The sequence below is a fragment of the Melanerpes formicivorus genome, unplaced genomic scaffold (genome assembly GCF_026170545.1).
Source record: "Melanerpes formicivorus ecotype bairdi unplaced genomic scaffold, bMelFor1.0.p_v2 SCAF_7, whole genome shotgun sequence".
In the NCBI taxonomy this organism is placed as follows: Eukaryota; Metazoa; Chordata; class Aves; order Piciformes; family Picidae; genus Melanerpes; species Melanerpes formicivorus.
This window is the reverse complement of record NW_027142359.1, coordinates 23974498-23989259: the sequence shown is the minus strand read 5'-3', so window position 1 is coordinate 23989259 and position 14762 is coordinate 23974498. Positions and strand designations below refer to the sequence as shown.

The 14762-nt window shown below is 41.3% G+C and overlaps 1 protein-coding gene across 5 annotated transcripts in view; it reads right to left on the bottom strand.

Moving 5' to 3' along the window:
- The window catches only part of CEP350 (centrosomal protein 350), a 74853-nt gene that overhangs the window by 23819 nt on the left and 36272 nt on the right, over positions 1-14762 (bottom strand). For 4 of the 5 annotated variants that reach the window (XM_068141446.1, XM_068141444.1, XM_068141448.1 and 1 more), the window contains exons 22-29: positions 14130-14296; positions 13447-13643; positions 12734-12918; positions 11751-11838; positions 11229-11375; positions 10280-10437; positions 2874-3079; positions 619-830 (exon numbers count right to left, since the gene is read on the bottom strand). In XM_068141446.1, the coding sequence (XP_067997547.1) occupies positions 619-830; positions 2874-3079; positions 10280-10437; positions 11229-11375; positions 11751-11838; positions 12734-12918; positions 13447-13643; positions 14130-14296 (1360 nt within the window). The remainder of the gene's footprint in view (positions 1-618; positions 831-2873; positions 3080-10279; positions 10438-11228; positions 11376-11750; positions 11839-12733; positions 12919-13446; positions 13644-14129; positions 14297-14762) is intronic. The other variant, XM_068141447.1, reaches the window with a different exon arrangement.

The following is a 14762-nucleotide window of genomic DNA, read 5'->3' as shown; positions in this document are numbered from 1 at the left end:
CAAGAAAGTATTTGTAGTAAGTTTAGATTAGCAATTCTTTTACCCCACAGACACTGCATTTTCTGTCTCATTGAGTACAAGGCAAAGTTGCCAAGATGAAACAGAACAAGATTATGAACCAGGCAGAAATAGTAGCAGAACAATATGGCAGAATTTAGCTAGCAAGCAGACATCATCTGAAACCCAAAGGACTGGGCTGGGGTTACAGGTCTGCTTCTTCAATCTATAGCTATACTTTGGGATACATTACTAGCAAATAAAGGGGAAAAACAGAGGATAGCTTCCATGTCCTCAAAGTATTTATACAATGGTAACAAGCTAGCCTACAGCTAATTCACTCTGGTAAACTGGGTCAGTGTTCTGCCACTTCATGCTGCATACCTACACCACATATGCAAAATGTTTTGCAAGACTACACACAAGTGTAAAAATATCTGAACTCTGAGCTGAAACAGTGTTTCCTTAAGACTTCAGAGCATATAGCTGATCAGAGTGTCTACTCACAGTAATGTAAAATGGTATCACAGAGAGTAGTTTCATCTCTGCTGTGACAACTCAGATGGTCTTTTACAAGTGTAAGCAAATATATACATATATATTAATAAAAAGCTCACTCACAAGTTTGCAAGATGGGGTAGAGGACTTGGACTCTTCAGAATAAGCCATTTCTTCATTAGCTGCACTCTGATCTGGGCTTTCTGGCTGTACATGGCCCATAGTCTTTGATAGGGTAGACTCAATAGGTGGACTGCCAAGATCTTCTGGGATAGAGCTTTCACCACTCAAATGAGAGAAAGAAGGCACTGCAGACTCTTCTTCACTAGCTGTTTCTGAGATAGAATGAGAGAAAAAGCACATGAGAACTTGCACTGACTTACATGTCTCCAGAGATACTGCTGCCTGATGTAACTGCTACCAATGCACGTCAAATTGGCAGGTGTTACTTGATTCACCTAGACAATGAGGGTGGAATGTTTAGCAAGGAAAAGCATGTTTACCAGACAACTACAATTTAAGACAACCCAATGTCCTCAATGATCACTGAATGTCTAAAAGAGGTTTCCAGGCTATTCTAGCATTTTCCACACAACACACTCCAAAAAAGATTATTAGGGAAACCTGTCCTTCCAGTTGACCATACCCCAGCAAGAGTCACTATTAGTCTGAAGAAGTCATGGAGGAGCATATAATCTGCAAGCCAGATCTTGAATGTAGAATTGATTGCTTCCTTTACAGTAGCTGCAGAAAACATTTTAATGTTATGATTTCATGATGAGTCTCTCAACTGGCAACAAGTAAAATAGTAAGTTGTGTTTGTCAATATTCCTGTTTACTGAATTCTGCAGGAGTCACACCATTACTGAGGCAGCAGCCATGGGGAACTATTCAATATTTGAGCAAAGGATCTTCTGAAGCAGCACTGTGCTCCAGTGCTTAATGGTAGATATAATTATTAGAAAGCAAGTGGATTTTCTCATCTGTTGATGAGAATTCAGCATTCATGCTGAACTTCTCTTCATTGGAACTTACTGACTCATGCACAGAGCATCTTTAAAATGTCTTACAATGCCTAAAAATCCACGTGACTGTTGTCAGCAATGAGTGTAACAGGGGCTAAGTGTGAATTCCCTTTGCACATTCAAAGGACATGCTGCCTGCTTTCAGCAAAGCGGGAAACAACACAGAAATCTGATTATTTCTAGATCAGTCCCTGAAGGTTCATTATTTTCTCTCACTCCAATCCAGTTTTCTTTGCTCAAAATATGGTTCACTTCAGACAGACCAGTAAAGCTGCAGCTCCCAACATCCAGGAACTTACTTTTCCTCACTAGAGCATCACTTATACCAAATATATCCTATCCCACCTTATGGTTGAAGGTTTCAAACAGTTACACTGCATTAACAGCAGAGGGAAGAACAAAATGCTTTCAGTTTTTTGAGAACACAACAGTGGGAAAGCAGCCCCTGATAAGAACCATCCTCACCATCAGTGATAAGACTGACAGGATATACCCAAAATGGGAGAAAATGGCTCTAAATATGTTCAGAAGACATATAGAATAGAATAGACTAGACCAGGTTGGAAGAGACCTTCAAGATCATGGTGTCCAACCTATCATCCAACACCACCTAATCAACTAAGCCATGCAACCAAGCACCCTATCAAGTCTCCTCCTAAACACCTCCAGTGATGGTGACTCCACCACCTCCCTGGGCAGCCCATTCCAATGGGCAATCACTCTCCCTGTGTAAAACTTCCTCCTAACATCCAGCCTAAACCTCCCCTGGCACAGCCTGAGACTGTGTCCTCGTGTTCTGGAACTAGTTGCCTGGGAGAAGAGACCAAACCCCACCTGGCTACAACCTCCCTTCAGGTAGTTGTAGACAGCAGTAATGTCTCCCCTGAGTCTCCTCTTCTCCAGGCTAAGCAACCCAGGCTCCCTCAGTCTCTCCTGATAGGGCTTGTGCTCCAAGCCACTCACCAACTTTGTTGCCCTTCTCTGGACACGCTCCAGCAAGTCAACATCCTTCCTAAACTGAGGGGCCCAGAACTGGACACAGTACTCGAGGTGTGGCCTAACCAGTGCAAAAGAGCATGCAGTATTTTGTTATAAAACCCAGAAACTGTATGTAGAAATATCTGAAGGTCTTATGGTGCACTGCTCACTTAAGATACAAAGCAAAAGAGCAACACACATTTAACCAGGGTGTGAAATAGGGCTAAAAGGTGGCAACAGAAGGCAGCAGAGAGTGCAGAAGTTGAGATCCTAAGAGTATCCAGAGAATAACCACCACCAAAATAGACAAAAAAGGGAAGAAGACATTACGCTTTACTCTTGTCATTTGCATCACCTGCCCCCTCTTTCCATTACCTTTGGGCTCAGCTTTCTGATCTCCCAGGTCTTTGTCTTTCTTGGCTGTTTTGGTTTTGAGCAGCTCTTTGTCCCAGGCAGCTAGGGCCTGCTTTTCTATGCGCCGTACTTCTGCCTCCTCTGCATCCAGGCGGCGCTTCCACTCCAACAGCTCTTCAGCGTGCTGTCGACGCTGCATCAGCTTCTGTTCTCGCTTAGTTAGGAACCTGACAGACAGAGCAGAGGACAGTGGGAAAACAGCCAACCGCACTCAAAGGTCCCAACACCCAGATGCTCTGTTGCCACAATTCCCAGAATTATAGCTGTTCACATTGTTTTCTCAGATGACACCCACACTATCTCCTAGACTTCTGAAGTGCTGCTGAAAAAAAATAGCCCAGCAAGTAGACAAGGTTATTTTTTTCTTTGCAGTAAGTAAAATCTACAACATACTGTAAAAATGTGCTGCTTACATTTAAAAGCTCTTCAAAATCATTCAAAAAGCTGTTCATTATCCAGAAAGTGAACAGGATACATTTCCAATTTCAGGACACAAAATTTTAGTACCTGTGGTATTAAACTGGAACCCTCATGAAAGCAGTGACTGAAAAAGGAATCTGTCTTTTTGCCAACCCCAGTGACAGAAAGATTGTAACCCCAGTTGACCCACAGCTCTTTCCAAATACATAACTGTGAGAGAAGGCAATTCTGTATTTATAACTCTGAGTTACTGGAACTTTTATCCTTTTCCCTTTAAGCATCATCTGCATGGATCACCACACCTCCTGGAATGTTAATTGTGAGCTGACTGCGTCAAGAGAATAAGGATGCAGGACTGCTTTTTCCCCACCTACTCTCGTATCTGGCTGTTGGTTTAGAACAGATGAAAAGTAAAGCAGGTATTTTCTTTGTGACAAAGATTTCTTAGGTTTTTCTTTCCATGAAGCCTCAGAAATGAGGAAGTTCTTACAGAACATCACAGGTATGAATAGCTTTGTGTGCATAGCCTAATTCTCTTTACCAGCTCTAGAACAACACTATGTCTGGTCTTAGTTCTAACATTTTAAGATGTTTAAGATGTCACAGAATCACCCTGTAGAAAATACATGATCTGCCAGCTAGAGTGAGAGCTCATCATTGATACAGAAGGTGTGTGCCTAAAAAGGCAGTCTTTAAAGACTTGTGATGTTTTGTTTTGCAAATGCCTTTACAGTTTGTCACTTTAAAGCCATCTCAAACATTTAGCGCCAAAGTTTTTAAGCGGCAAAGCAGGTAGTAATTTCATCTCTGCTTTTTAATCTCTCCTGTTTCAAAGAAACTCTTTGATTTACAGGAAGTGGAATGACCAACGGGCTAGTCTGCAGCTCTTGCCTGCTGAGGAACATTTCTTGATTGCTTACTCAGCATTCATTCTGTTCCCTGGAAAAGGGAGCTGGCAGCTGATCAGAAAGGTTAAGATTCAGGTAAGACCTCTTCTAAGACAGAGTAAGGTAAGGTGGACAAGCTATGATGCGAAGATAAGAGTTTCAGAAGCCAGTAAGACATGCTCACAACCTACCTTCCTATGATCAAAAGAAGAGCAGGAATAAAAGAGACACCTCAGAGTCTCTGGAACACTTACCACCTTCAAGCTGACAGAGCCCATGATTTGCCATGCATTACTTTAGCACTTTCCATAGACAAACATCAAACATCATCTACTCTTAGTCAAAACTGACAGGCTAATATCATTAAGAAATTACACTGTCAACAGTAACTGCCTTACAACCATGACATGGACAGTCACGTCTGCACTGCATCTTCACCAGCACTATCAGATTTATCAACTCTGACTTTCAGATGCACATCAGTTCCAATTAGTCTAGCACACCATGTATTTGGAACTTGCTATAGAGGTCATTATTACAATGATCTCAATGCAAAAGGCAGCTTTTTCTTCGTCCTTCACTCACTGCACCACAATGCCTGGATCTTGACTGTTTACTGGATGTTGAGGGAGGCAAGCCCAGCTGAAATGAAGTGGAAGAGAAAAGCTGAATAAATGGTTTCAAAAGAGCAGGACTCCATAAAAGCAGATGTCAAATTAATTAACCCAGAAGGCCACACACACAGCAGGAGAACTGATTAAATGACCATGAAACCAATCACCACACAAAGACTACTTCATAACAAAGGTCAGCCAAAAGAAGTGATAGGAGAGAAAGAGGGTTCCAACATTCAGCCTACAGGAAGAGAAGGATTAAAGCAGCATGGCTAAAGATGCAGATCCTTTTATAACCCTGGAGTTTAAAAGGTCAGAGCCACAAGATAGCATACACACTACCTTAATATTTACTACAGTCTAGAGGGTTCCAGTTGCAACACCAAGGATACACATTTATCCTCAAAAGCAGGGGCACCTTCACAGAAAAACAAAACAAAAATACCAAACAAACCAAGACCACATCTGGCATCTGTGAAGCTGAAAATTTGGGGCAGCAAAGAAGCAGCAGCAGCATTCAGATGACACTAGCATGATATCCAAGTCCTACCAGTTTCTCTGGTGCTAATATCACACATTCTATCCATGCACTGCAAATATTAATCTGGAAGCATCAGCCTGCTGCTCTAACCTGAACTTATACATTCATATCCAAGGTATAATGACTTTAAGCCCAAACTAGATGGTTTCAGCAGCTATTCTGAAGTAGTTACCAGAAAGCAGGAGCAAAGTGAAATCTCTGTCTGCCACTCAGAATACAGTAGAGAAAGGAGATTAAACTCACTGAATGGTTTAGGTTGGAAGGGATCTTAAAGACCATCTAGTCCAATGCCCTCACATGGGCTGGGACACCTTCCACCAGACCAGGTTGCTCAAAGTCCCATCCAGCCTAGCCTTGAACACTTCTAGGGATATGACATTCACAGCTTCTCTGGGCAACCTGTTCCACTGCCTCACCACCCTCATCATAAAATCCCTGTCTTCCTTATATTTCATTTAAATCTGCCCTCTCAGTGTAAAAACTTTAGCTTTTCTCTTATCACTACAGGCCCTGTTAAAAAGTCTTTCTTCAACGTTTCTTACTGAAAAGCCTTCTCTTCTCTAGGCTGAACAACCCCAGCTCTCTCAGCCTGTGCTCACAGCAGAAGGGCTCCAACCCTCCAATCATTTCCATGGTCTCCTCTCACCCTGCTCCAACAGATCCATGTCCTTCTGTGCTGGGGACTCCAGAGCTGTACCCAGCACTACAGGTGGGGTCTCACCACAGCAGAACAGAGGGCGAGATCACCTCCTTTGACCTGCTTCCCATGGTGCTGAGGGTGCAGCCAAGGTCATGATTGGCTTCCAGGCTTCAAGTGCATATTGCCAGCTCATGCCTAACGTTTTTGTCCACCAGTATCCTCAAGTCTCTCTCTGCAGGGCTGCTCTCAATCCACTCATCCCTCAGTCTGTATTAATACTGGGGATTGCCCAGACCCAGGTGCAGGACCTTGCACTTGGCCTTGCTGACTTTCCTGAGGTTCACATGGGCCCACTCCTCAAGCCTGTCAATGTCTCTATGGATAGCAACCCTTTCCTCAAGCAAATCACCTACACCACTCAGCTTGGTATGGTCTACAAACTTGCTGAGTGTGCACTCAATCTCACTATGTCATTAACTGGAAACTACACAAAGTGTCAAAAACATTCACTGACCAAGAACCTCTTGACTTTCTAGGACCGAACAGAGCATGCTCTATCAAAGACTCCACCACTTGAGAAACATACAGTTACCTGACCAATTGGTTGTAGATATACAGCTGGAATTTGGGGTGTAGGTTGGGAAAACAGACACTGAGAGAAGCCCAGTGGTGAGACGTAAAGACAGAGAAGAAGTAGTGTACAGGAGAGCAGTGTCTACAAAATAAGGAGGAAGAGTTTAAAACTAAGATAGCAAAAAAGGTAGAAAGAACGAGAAAAGGATAGCACCTAGCAAAGAACTTCAACATTAATTGCATTTAACATTGTATAGTTATTACCCAACATCTGAAGGAGAGAAACTATACACTGTTAAGCAGTAGGTAACAGAACACATTCATTTGCAACACTTCATATTCTGTTAGTAGAAGGCAAGCTACTGACACATTGCTGCATTTTCCTTTAAAGTTTGGAAGGAGTTTGATTACTCAGATGCAGACTTCCACATGCACTGGTTACCTTATCTCAGCCTGATCTTTTTGCAACTCCTGCTATTCTGACTGTTAAAGTATTACTAGCATTCCATAGCACGCTGGTTTTGTGATATGAACAACTTTGGTAGGTTGAAACTTTAAACACGTTTTTCATAGACCTGGTGAAACCTCAGTAACATGACAAAGGTAAACACCACAAAAAAAGGGAGATTAAAAGGGTGTATTTTTAAAACAGGAGCAATTCCACAAAAAGTCTGGGGTATACCTGCCATGCTATTTTGGGGGGGGGGGGTTTGCAACAAAGTGCAGACTTGGTCTCAGAATATTCATATATTGCCTCTATCATTTGAAGTACTAATGCCTACTGTTTAAAAAAGAAAATCTACATAACTGTAGAGCTGTGCTTAAAATGGTATTTCCTAATGAATCACCATTTTAAGCTAATTCCTAATGAATTCATTATCACATTCATAGAAAAATACCATGCTCCACATAGCTCTGTCAACTATAATGCAAGCCAAGAAGCATATCAAGGAAAAGCAAAAGAAAATTAGCATTTAATCAGTTCTCCTATTGCACAGATTATCATTAAAGTTGCATATGCAAGGAAAACACGGGGAAAATGGTTAATTCTCTTTGACAGAGCATGCTCCTGTTCACATGCAGGCTACACAAACTCATCAGTTCAAACTGAAACAGAACTGTTATTTCATTCCTCTTTTAGCAGAAGAGACATATTAAAGCTGCCTCATAAGTAAGGAGGCCAAAAGATTTCTGCTTTGCTGTGGAGCAGAGCAAATCCAGCAGAGCAGGCTTTCCAACTCCTTCCTCTAGTTCCTTTGTACTGCACTTCCTTCCCTTTGACACAGCTCACAATCTGATTGATTCCTTTCAAACAGCAGCTTCTTGTCATGACGTCCCAAACCAAAATGTCTCTATTGTGTTTATTATCCTTGTGTGCTTTACAAATGAGGACATTTAATAAAAGATACCAAGTCAGTACTGTATTTCAATCAGCAAGCACTATCGTTACCAATATACCTGCAGAAGGTCTGCCAAAGCTACAGAATTAAGAATGACTTCTGGAGAACCATTTATGTTTACACAACCCCCTACTTCCTCTGAACATCTATAGCTATCCAAGACAAAACCACAACATCAAAAATACATGACCACATACATTATAGCAGACAATTTCCACTTGTTTCACCTAAAACCAATTCTTTCAGCTCAAATTCTGCTATCCACCTTTTGAAAAGTGTTTGCCGGGTGAGCAGTATTTCGACTGAAGTATCTTGAAGTGTAGAACATACTTTGTATCTACTACTATCCCTTGTAAGAGTAAGAACAATTGTTTAATTTATATGTAATTCTTTCTGCAACCCTTCAGTGTTGCTTTTACTTTGAGTAAAACAAGGTGTCAAAACCCATACTGACAAAACCTGATAAAAATTGACAAAGGAAGTCCTGAATATGAAAGTATTAGCACTATATGCAGTAAAATCCATGAGCAATTTCTTGTAATATAAGCTGTAACTTTTCTGTCACCATTTAGAATTTTGCATGCTGAAGCTTGGGTGGAAAAAAAAATAACATACAGACCATCTTGTAAACAACAACAACAAAAAAGGGATCAGAAGAAAAAAAACAAGCCTTTTCTTCAAACCCCAGAAGTCAGCATGGTCTACAGAGCACATCTTTTTCAAGTCCCAATCTTAACCCATCCACCAACCTCTAAGACATATTTCAAGGAGGAGTTTGCTGCTATAGTGACTGGGTGGTTTTCACATGACTTGGAATGCCAAGAGTTTGGTTTTGGAAAGAGGACACTTGGGAGACTTCAAATCATTTTGGCTGTTCAGTTTATCCAGTCCCACCAGAAAAGCCTGAATAAAATAGCAATCGGTTCAGGCTAGAGCATGAAGCGGACCCTCTAACTGAAACATGGTTTTGTTTTTTACCTACTTACACCAAATCCTTACTGCTACTGGGTTTTAGTTTTGTCATATACAACTACATGCAAGTATGGGAAATGTGCTTCTCAAATGACTGAAGCAAACAGGGTGCTGAGGAGTCGTGGCCAGCTCGCCTTAGAAAACAGCAGTGTTTTACCTTGTGATGCTTCAAACAGCTGTTAAGAGTCTCAAGAGAAAAAAACATTACAAAGATCACCCCTAGGGTCTAAACTACAGTGACTTGCCTTGGTTATAAGTTAAAAAAAGTTGTGAGTGAAGAGTATTTCGTGTGGTAACCAGCAGAGGCCAGATTTTTAATGGGTTAGTCTCAAAGAAGTACTTAATGCTTCAAGCTCATGAGCACATGCTGGTAAAGCATTTGGGGAGTTTAGTGCAAATTCATTGACTGAAAAGATGCAGAAACAACTTTTAATTCAAAACAGATTCTTAGTTTTCAGACCCAGGAACTGTACATTTACTTCATTGTTTCCTTTAAAGACGAATGACCATTTTCAACTATTTTTATCCAACCTGTGGACCACGCATGAGGAAAAGAAAGGTAGTCTTAAGTGCCTGTCTTCTCAGGCACACACATCCCACCTCTATTAGGAAAATACTTACAGGACTCATCCCTAGCTGATTTTAATGGAATCAGAACTGAAATTCAGCAGCTGGAAAACAAGGTAGAAGTCACGTGCCTGAGAAGCTCAGTGACTTTCTTGAGCCAGATCTCAAATTCAGTTCTAGTTTTGGCATAAGACTATTGCTATTTAGAACTTACGCTTCAATTGGAGATAAAAGTTTGTACTTTAAATTCCAGAGTCTCACTCCCTACATTTTTTTTTCCCTTTTAAAATAAAAGGGGACATAAATAAAGGCATTCTTTTGACCATTTGACTTCAGTTCTGTCCCTGTAAGAGGAACTCTGACAAAATGTACCATCAAGCTGGAGCCTGGCCACAGTCCTTGCAGGTACAAACATCAAAGTCTCTTAAATTGATGAGCTCTTTACCAGCTACAGAGAATATTAAAACCAATCCACTGCAACAGAACCATGACCACATGGTCTGCCAGCTAACAGTGTTATAATCTCCGTTTTCATAGAAGAATTGTTAACTTTCAGAAATATTATATTCAAAGACTACTAGAGTTCTATTAATGCTTCAAATCAGCTATTTTTCAGACAACTGAGATCAGAGGGTACGTGATATCAATAGCTCTGATTTTTCAGCTGGCCATTTTCAGTGCAGACACTGGTTAAATCAACTCATTCTACTACAACAGCAAACACTTGTGTAAAGAAAAATAGAAATTAGTTACTTTTCATCCATTCTGCTGCGCATTTTCTTAAGCTTCTGCATAATGCTGCTAGTCTCACTGCTGGAGATTGAGATTGGAGAAGGGCTGCGTGTTTCTCCATCAGTTGGAAGTGGGCTAGAAGCATTGCTCGGCTTGATGTCATCCTCGCTGGGAAATTCCTGCAAGTAAGCATTAAAAAACCCCACAACATTAAAAGTAAGACAACTTATTCTACAGTCTTTTTCACAAACTTTGTCAATTTATCTTAGATTTCCTCAGATTACATCAGATACTGCTTCAGGTAAGCCTGCAGATTTAACGACTTCATTTTTATTTGACACATTCTTTTTTTCAGTACACTTCCCCCCCCCCCCCATAATTAAAGTTTTCCCCCTAACAGTATCCAGAAGTAAAACCCCACCAGAATTCAATTACTCAAACAAGACACCAACCCCTTCTACACTACTATTAAACCTGTGTTTCCCCAAAATACTTTAAGCAAAGAGAGAGTTGACAACTTCTTGTCTTGCTGTCTCATAAAGCAGATGCAAGAAAGTTCATGTCATGACACGGGCACACTCACAAAACAGCAAGTTTTGGGTTTAGTCCTTACTTTTAGTGCTTTGGGGGTTGACAAATAACCAAACAAAATCAGAGCCTGAGATACTCAAGTATCAAAAAAGTGCTATTTACAAAGTCATTAGGTAAGCTTGAGAACTGACTGGCAACATCTACTGCTCAGTTAAACCAGAACATTTTAGAACTGCTCCAAAATGTATTCCCTTCAGCAACACTTTGCAGAAGTTAAACATAAAGTTGCTGAGACAAAGAGGATGAGACCATATGAGGCAGACAAAAATTCCAAGTGATAGGTCAAATTTAGCTGCTTTGCTTTCCTATAACCGCTGAAGTTAAATCCCAGTTGCACAGCCGAAGAGGGAAGCCTCCACCTTCTGTACCTAGCACTTACCAGCTTGTTTTCTCCTGCAGACTTCAGCTTTTCCTGCAGTTTCATTGTAGTCTGCCGGATTCGTTTTATGTCTTCCTGCTGCTTAAGGATCAGCTGCCTCTCCTTCCGAGCAGCCTTGTTAGCCTCTTGAAGACGCTTGATTTCTGCCTTTTAGGTATAAAAGATTAAAGATAAGAACCGGGGGACACAGCCCTCAAACCTGCCACTGTGCCCATGCAATGGGTCTAAATTGACCAAAATTGTATGCTGAAATAATTGGGCAGAATTTCAGCAGCAAAGCATAGAATTATCAATTCATATATCTTAGTCTCAACAGTGAGATCACTGATACAGAAGGCCTCTTTTAAATAACCTGTTAACTACCACCAAAACGCAAGTAAAAGTTATTGGCGAGCAATACTGCTGGCTTCCTATCCAAAAATGTGGGATGAAGTTTTCTCAATTCTTAGCTTTTTCAGTGTCTGAAACATTTAATGGCTACAGAGTGGCTCCCACAGGATTTTCCTAGAGGGTATCAGTTACCTTTTCTTGCTGTAATTTCAGGAGCAGACCACGCTGTCTCTTTCGAATTGGAGGCATTTTATCATCCTCTCCCTTGTCTCGTAAATGCCTACAAACAGTTTGGATGAAAGGACAAGGAAAAAAGTGCACAACAGTGAGTCTTTTGTTCTTTAAAGCACAAAGAAAATATTACTTTTCCTAACCTACAGGAGACTATATGCCTATAGTCCTGTACTTAAATTATTGGCATGCTCTATTAGTGGAATCTTCTGTACAGTGTAGTCAAAGACACACACAGTTAAAAGGCCAGTTCAGGCAATACAAAATCTCACCTGAAGGGACAGAAGCTCTGCAGAGCTCTTGAGAAAGACAGAGGGTCTTAAGTCACTACTTTGCAAACCTTTGTCAAACTCATGACAAGAAAGTGGAATAAAGTGCCTGGTAAACAATGATACTCTCATGAAGAGAGTAAGCATGGAAAAGCATAACTGACTGGATCTGGCCACCACTGTTTAGTGGTAACACTAGCTACTTCAGGTGGGCATTTCAGGACAAAGCAGATGTTAGGTTGGAAACAAATCATTAAGTACAACAGGTATCCAGATACACAAAATTTGGCCTCAGCATATAAAAATTACCTCAGCTAGACACCAAACAAATAAAGGTATAACTGCTTGACAGTGTTATACCTTCTTGAGTTAAGACTTGTAGAGTAATGGCAGGGTACTACCTTTTCTGACTGACAAACATTTGATTATGTTCTGTTCACATACAATTCTCTTTTATCAAACCACATTCAACATAAAAATCAAAGCCCATGTACAGAGTGGCTTCTGCCCTTTCCACCTGACAATAACATTTGTGTAGATTACTGTTGGCAGTACATTACTTCAGCAATGATACTTAATAAAGGTGGGGTGGAAGCAAAATCATATTAAAAAAAACCTCAAAGAAGTACAAGAAAATGTTCAGTCAGCACCAGTATATACTCAGGGCTGCCTTACTTCTTCTGGTGCTCCAGCCAAGCTAATTCAGCCTTGGTCTTCTCTTTCAGAGCCTTCTCCCGGAGCCGAAGCAGTGAGGACTGATGAGCTGCTCGCACTTCCTCCTCTTTCATGTATTGTCTCACCATCTCCATGGTAAACTTAGAGAAACTATCTTGACCTCCTGAGAATGGCATGCTCAGTTCCTACAAGGCCAGAGAAATTGGGCATGACTTAATAATACAGAAATTCCAAGGCTCTTTCCAAATACAAAATGTCTGTATGCACAGGTGCACACATACAAGAACAGATGTAAGAAGGGAAGCTGAGCTTCATGCAGAGCAGCTTTTTCTGCCCTGGGCTGTGTGACAGATTCAGGACATCCCCTCTTGAGCTGGAGAAATGCAGTATCCTCTTGTACTTCCTAGCTTTGTGTAGGAATGGTGGGAAGACAATCCACTGGGCCTTTATAACCTACCTCAAAATGCCACTCCTGTTCTCCAAAGCCGTAAGAGAACAGGCAGGGGCCTGGATGAGTTCTAGTCTAGTCATCACACTTGTACAACAGTGACAAACAGCATGATTCATACAACTCTGTGTTTTTGAGGTGCTCAAACAACCACTTGGAGGAAAAGAACCCTAAAGCTTGTAAACACAACTAAGAATGGCTCACTTGAAGCTCATAAGCTTAACCACCTCAGTTAAGTCACCTTAACTGTGGTGGCTTGACCTACCTTGATAGATGACAGAGCTGTTTTTCCTGTCGAGACGTCCTCATCAGAATCATCGCGGTTACCGCGTTTCTTCTCCAAGTTATTTCTGCGATGGCTCTCGGAAGGCAGCAAAGACCGGAAAGACTTTTCCTCAATCTCATCCTCTGTCATGGACTCATCAAATTTCAGGGAATACCCTGTTGCAACAGAAGCGGAATCTGAGGGGGGGATATCAGGGATTTATGCTTGAGTATGTACCATGGAAGGTGATTTTACTCTGTCTCACCTCAATACAGTCAGAAGGCTGGGAAGACAGGGAGATAACTAATGTAGAAAAATACGTGTTTGGACAAGTGACCTTGATTTAGGCTACAAAATACTGCTGTTTAGTTTAAAAAGACCTAACAGGCTTCTGTACACAGGTATACTGGGGCTGCTGAAACGTTTGGTGTTCAGCCTGCAGATTCAGCAAGTGAACATCTGGCTACAACTACCACAGCAGAAAGGAGAATGGCTCCTAGACTCTCACTCTGATGCACACAGAATCTCAAAGGTTCCCATCTTACTTTGTCAAATTCACCTGGCAGTCAGTTTCTTCACACATGCATTCCCTCATTCATTTCAGAACTTAATTCCAGAACAGCACCTCCCTCCTTCCCACCTCACCACCTTCAGATTCACCACATGCAAATAAGAAAGCTAACCTTTTTCATCTGGCAGTGATAAAATACTATCACTTGGCAAGGAATCATCCACAGCAGTCTGAGCCTGCTCTTCAATACTGCTAGTTAGCTTCTCATGACGGGAAAGCTTCTTCTCGTTCTCCTTAGAAGAAGGAGCTGAAGGACATTCTTGGCGGCTGCTGGTACCGCTGTGTTATCAAGAGATGTTTTTAACTAATTACACATGTCAAAATATTTATGCTACATGATTACTGTACATACCATGACTAATATCCCAGCAATAACTGACATGCAGAGGATTTGGGTTTGTTTTTATATTGCTGTTTGGCTATTTTCAAATTCCAAGCCTGAGAAGGGCAAAATGCAAATACTTAGGACTTAGAAAAGGACTCCAAAAACCAGTGACTTAAAGGGACTTTCAGGTTAAGAAGGTGATGCAATAGAAGTATGTGGGTAGGCCACAGTGCAGAAATCAGAATAATCTCAGCTGAACAATTTCTGAAGGTATTTCATCCAACCAAAATAAAGGTCACATCCAAGTTCTGAACACCTGCAAGGACAGAGGATCCCACAACCTCCCTGCAGCACCCTTATTTCAGTGCTCGATCGCTCTCACAGGGAGGATATTGTTTTCAAATGATTTTCCCCCTTTCT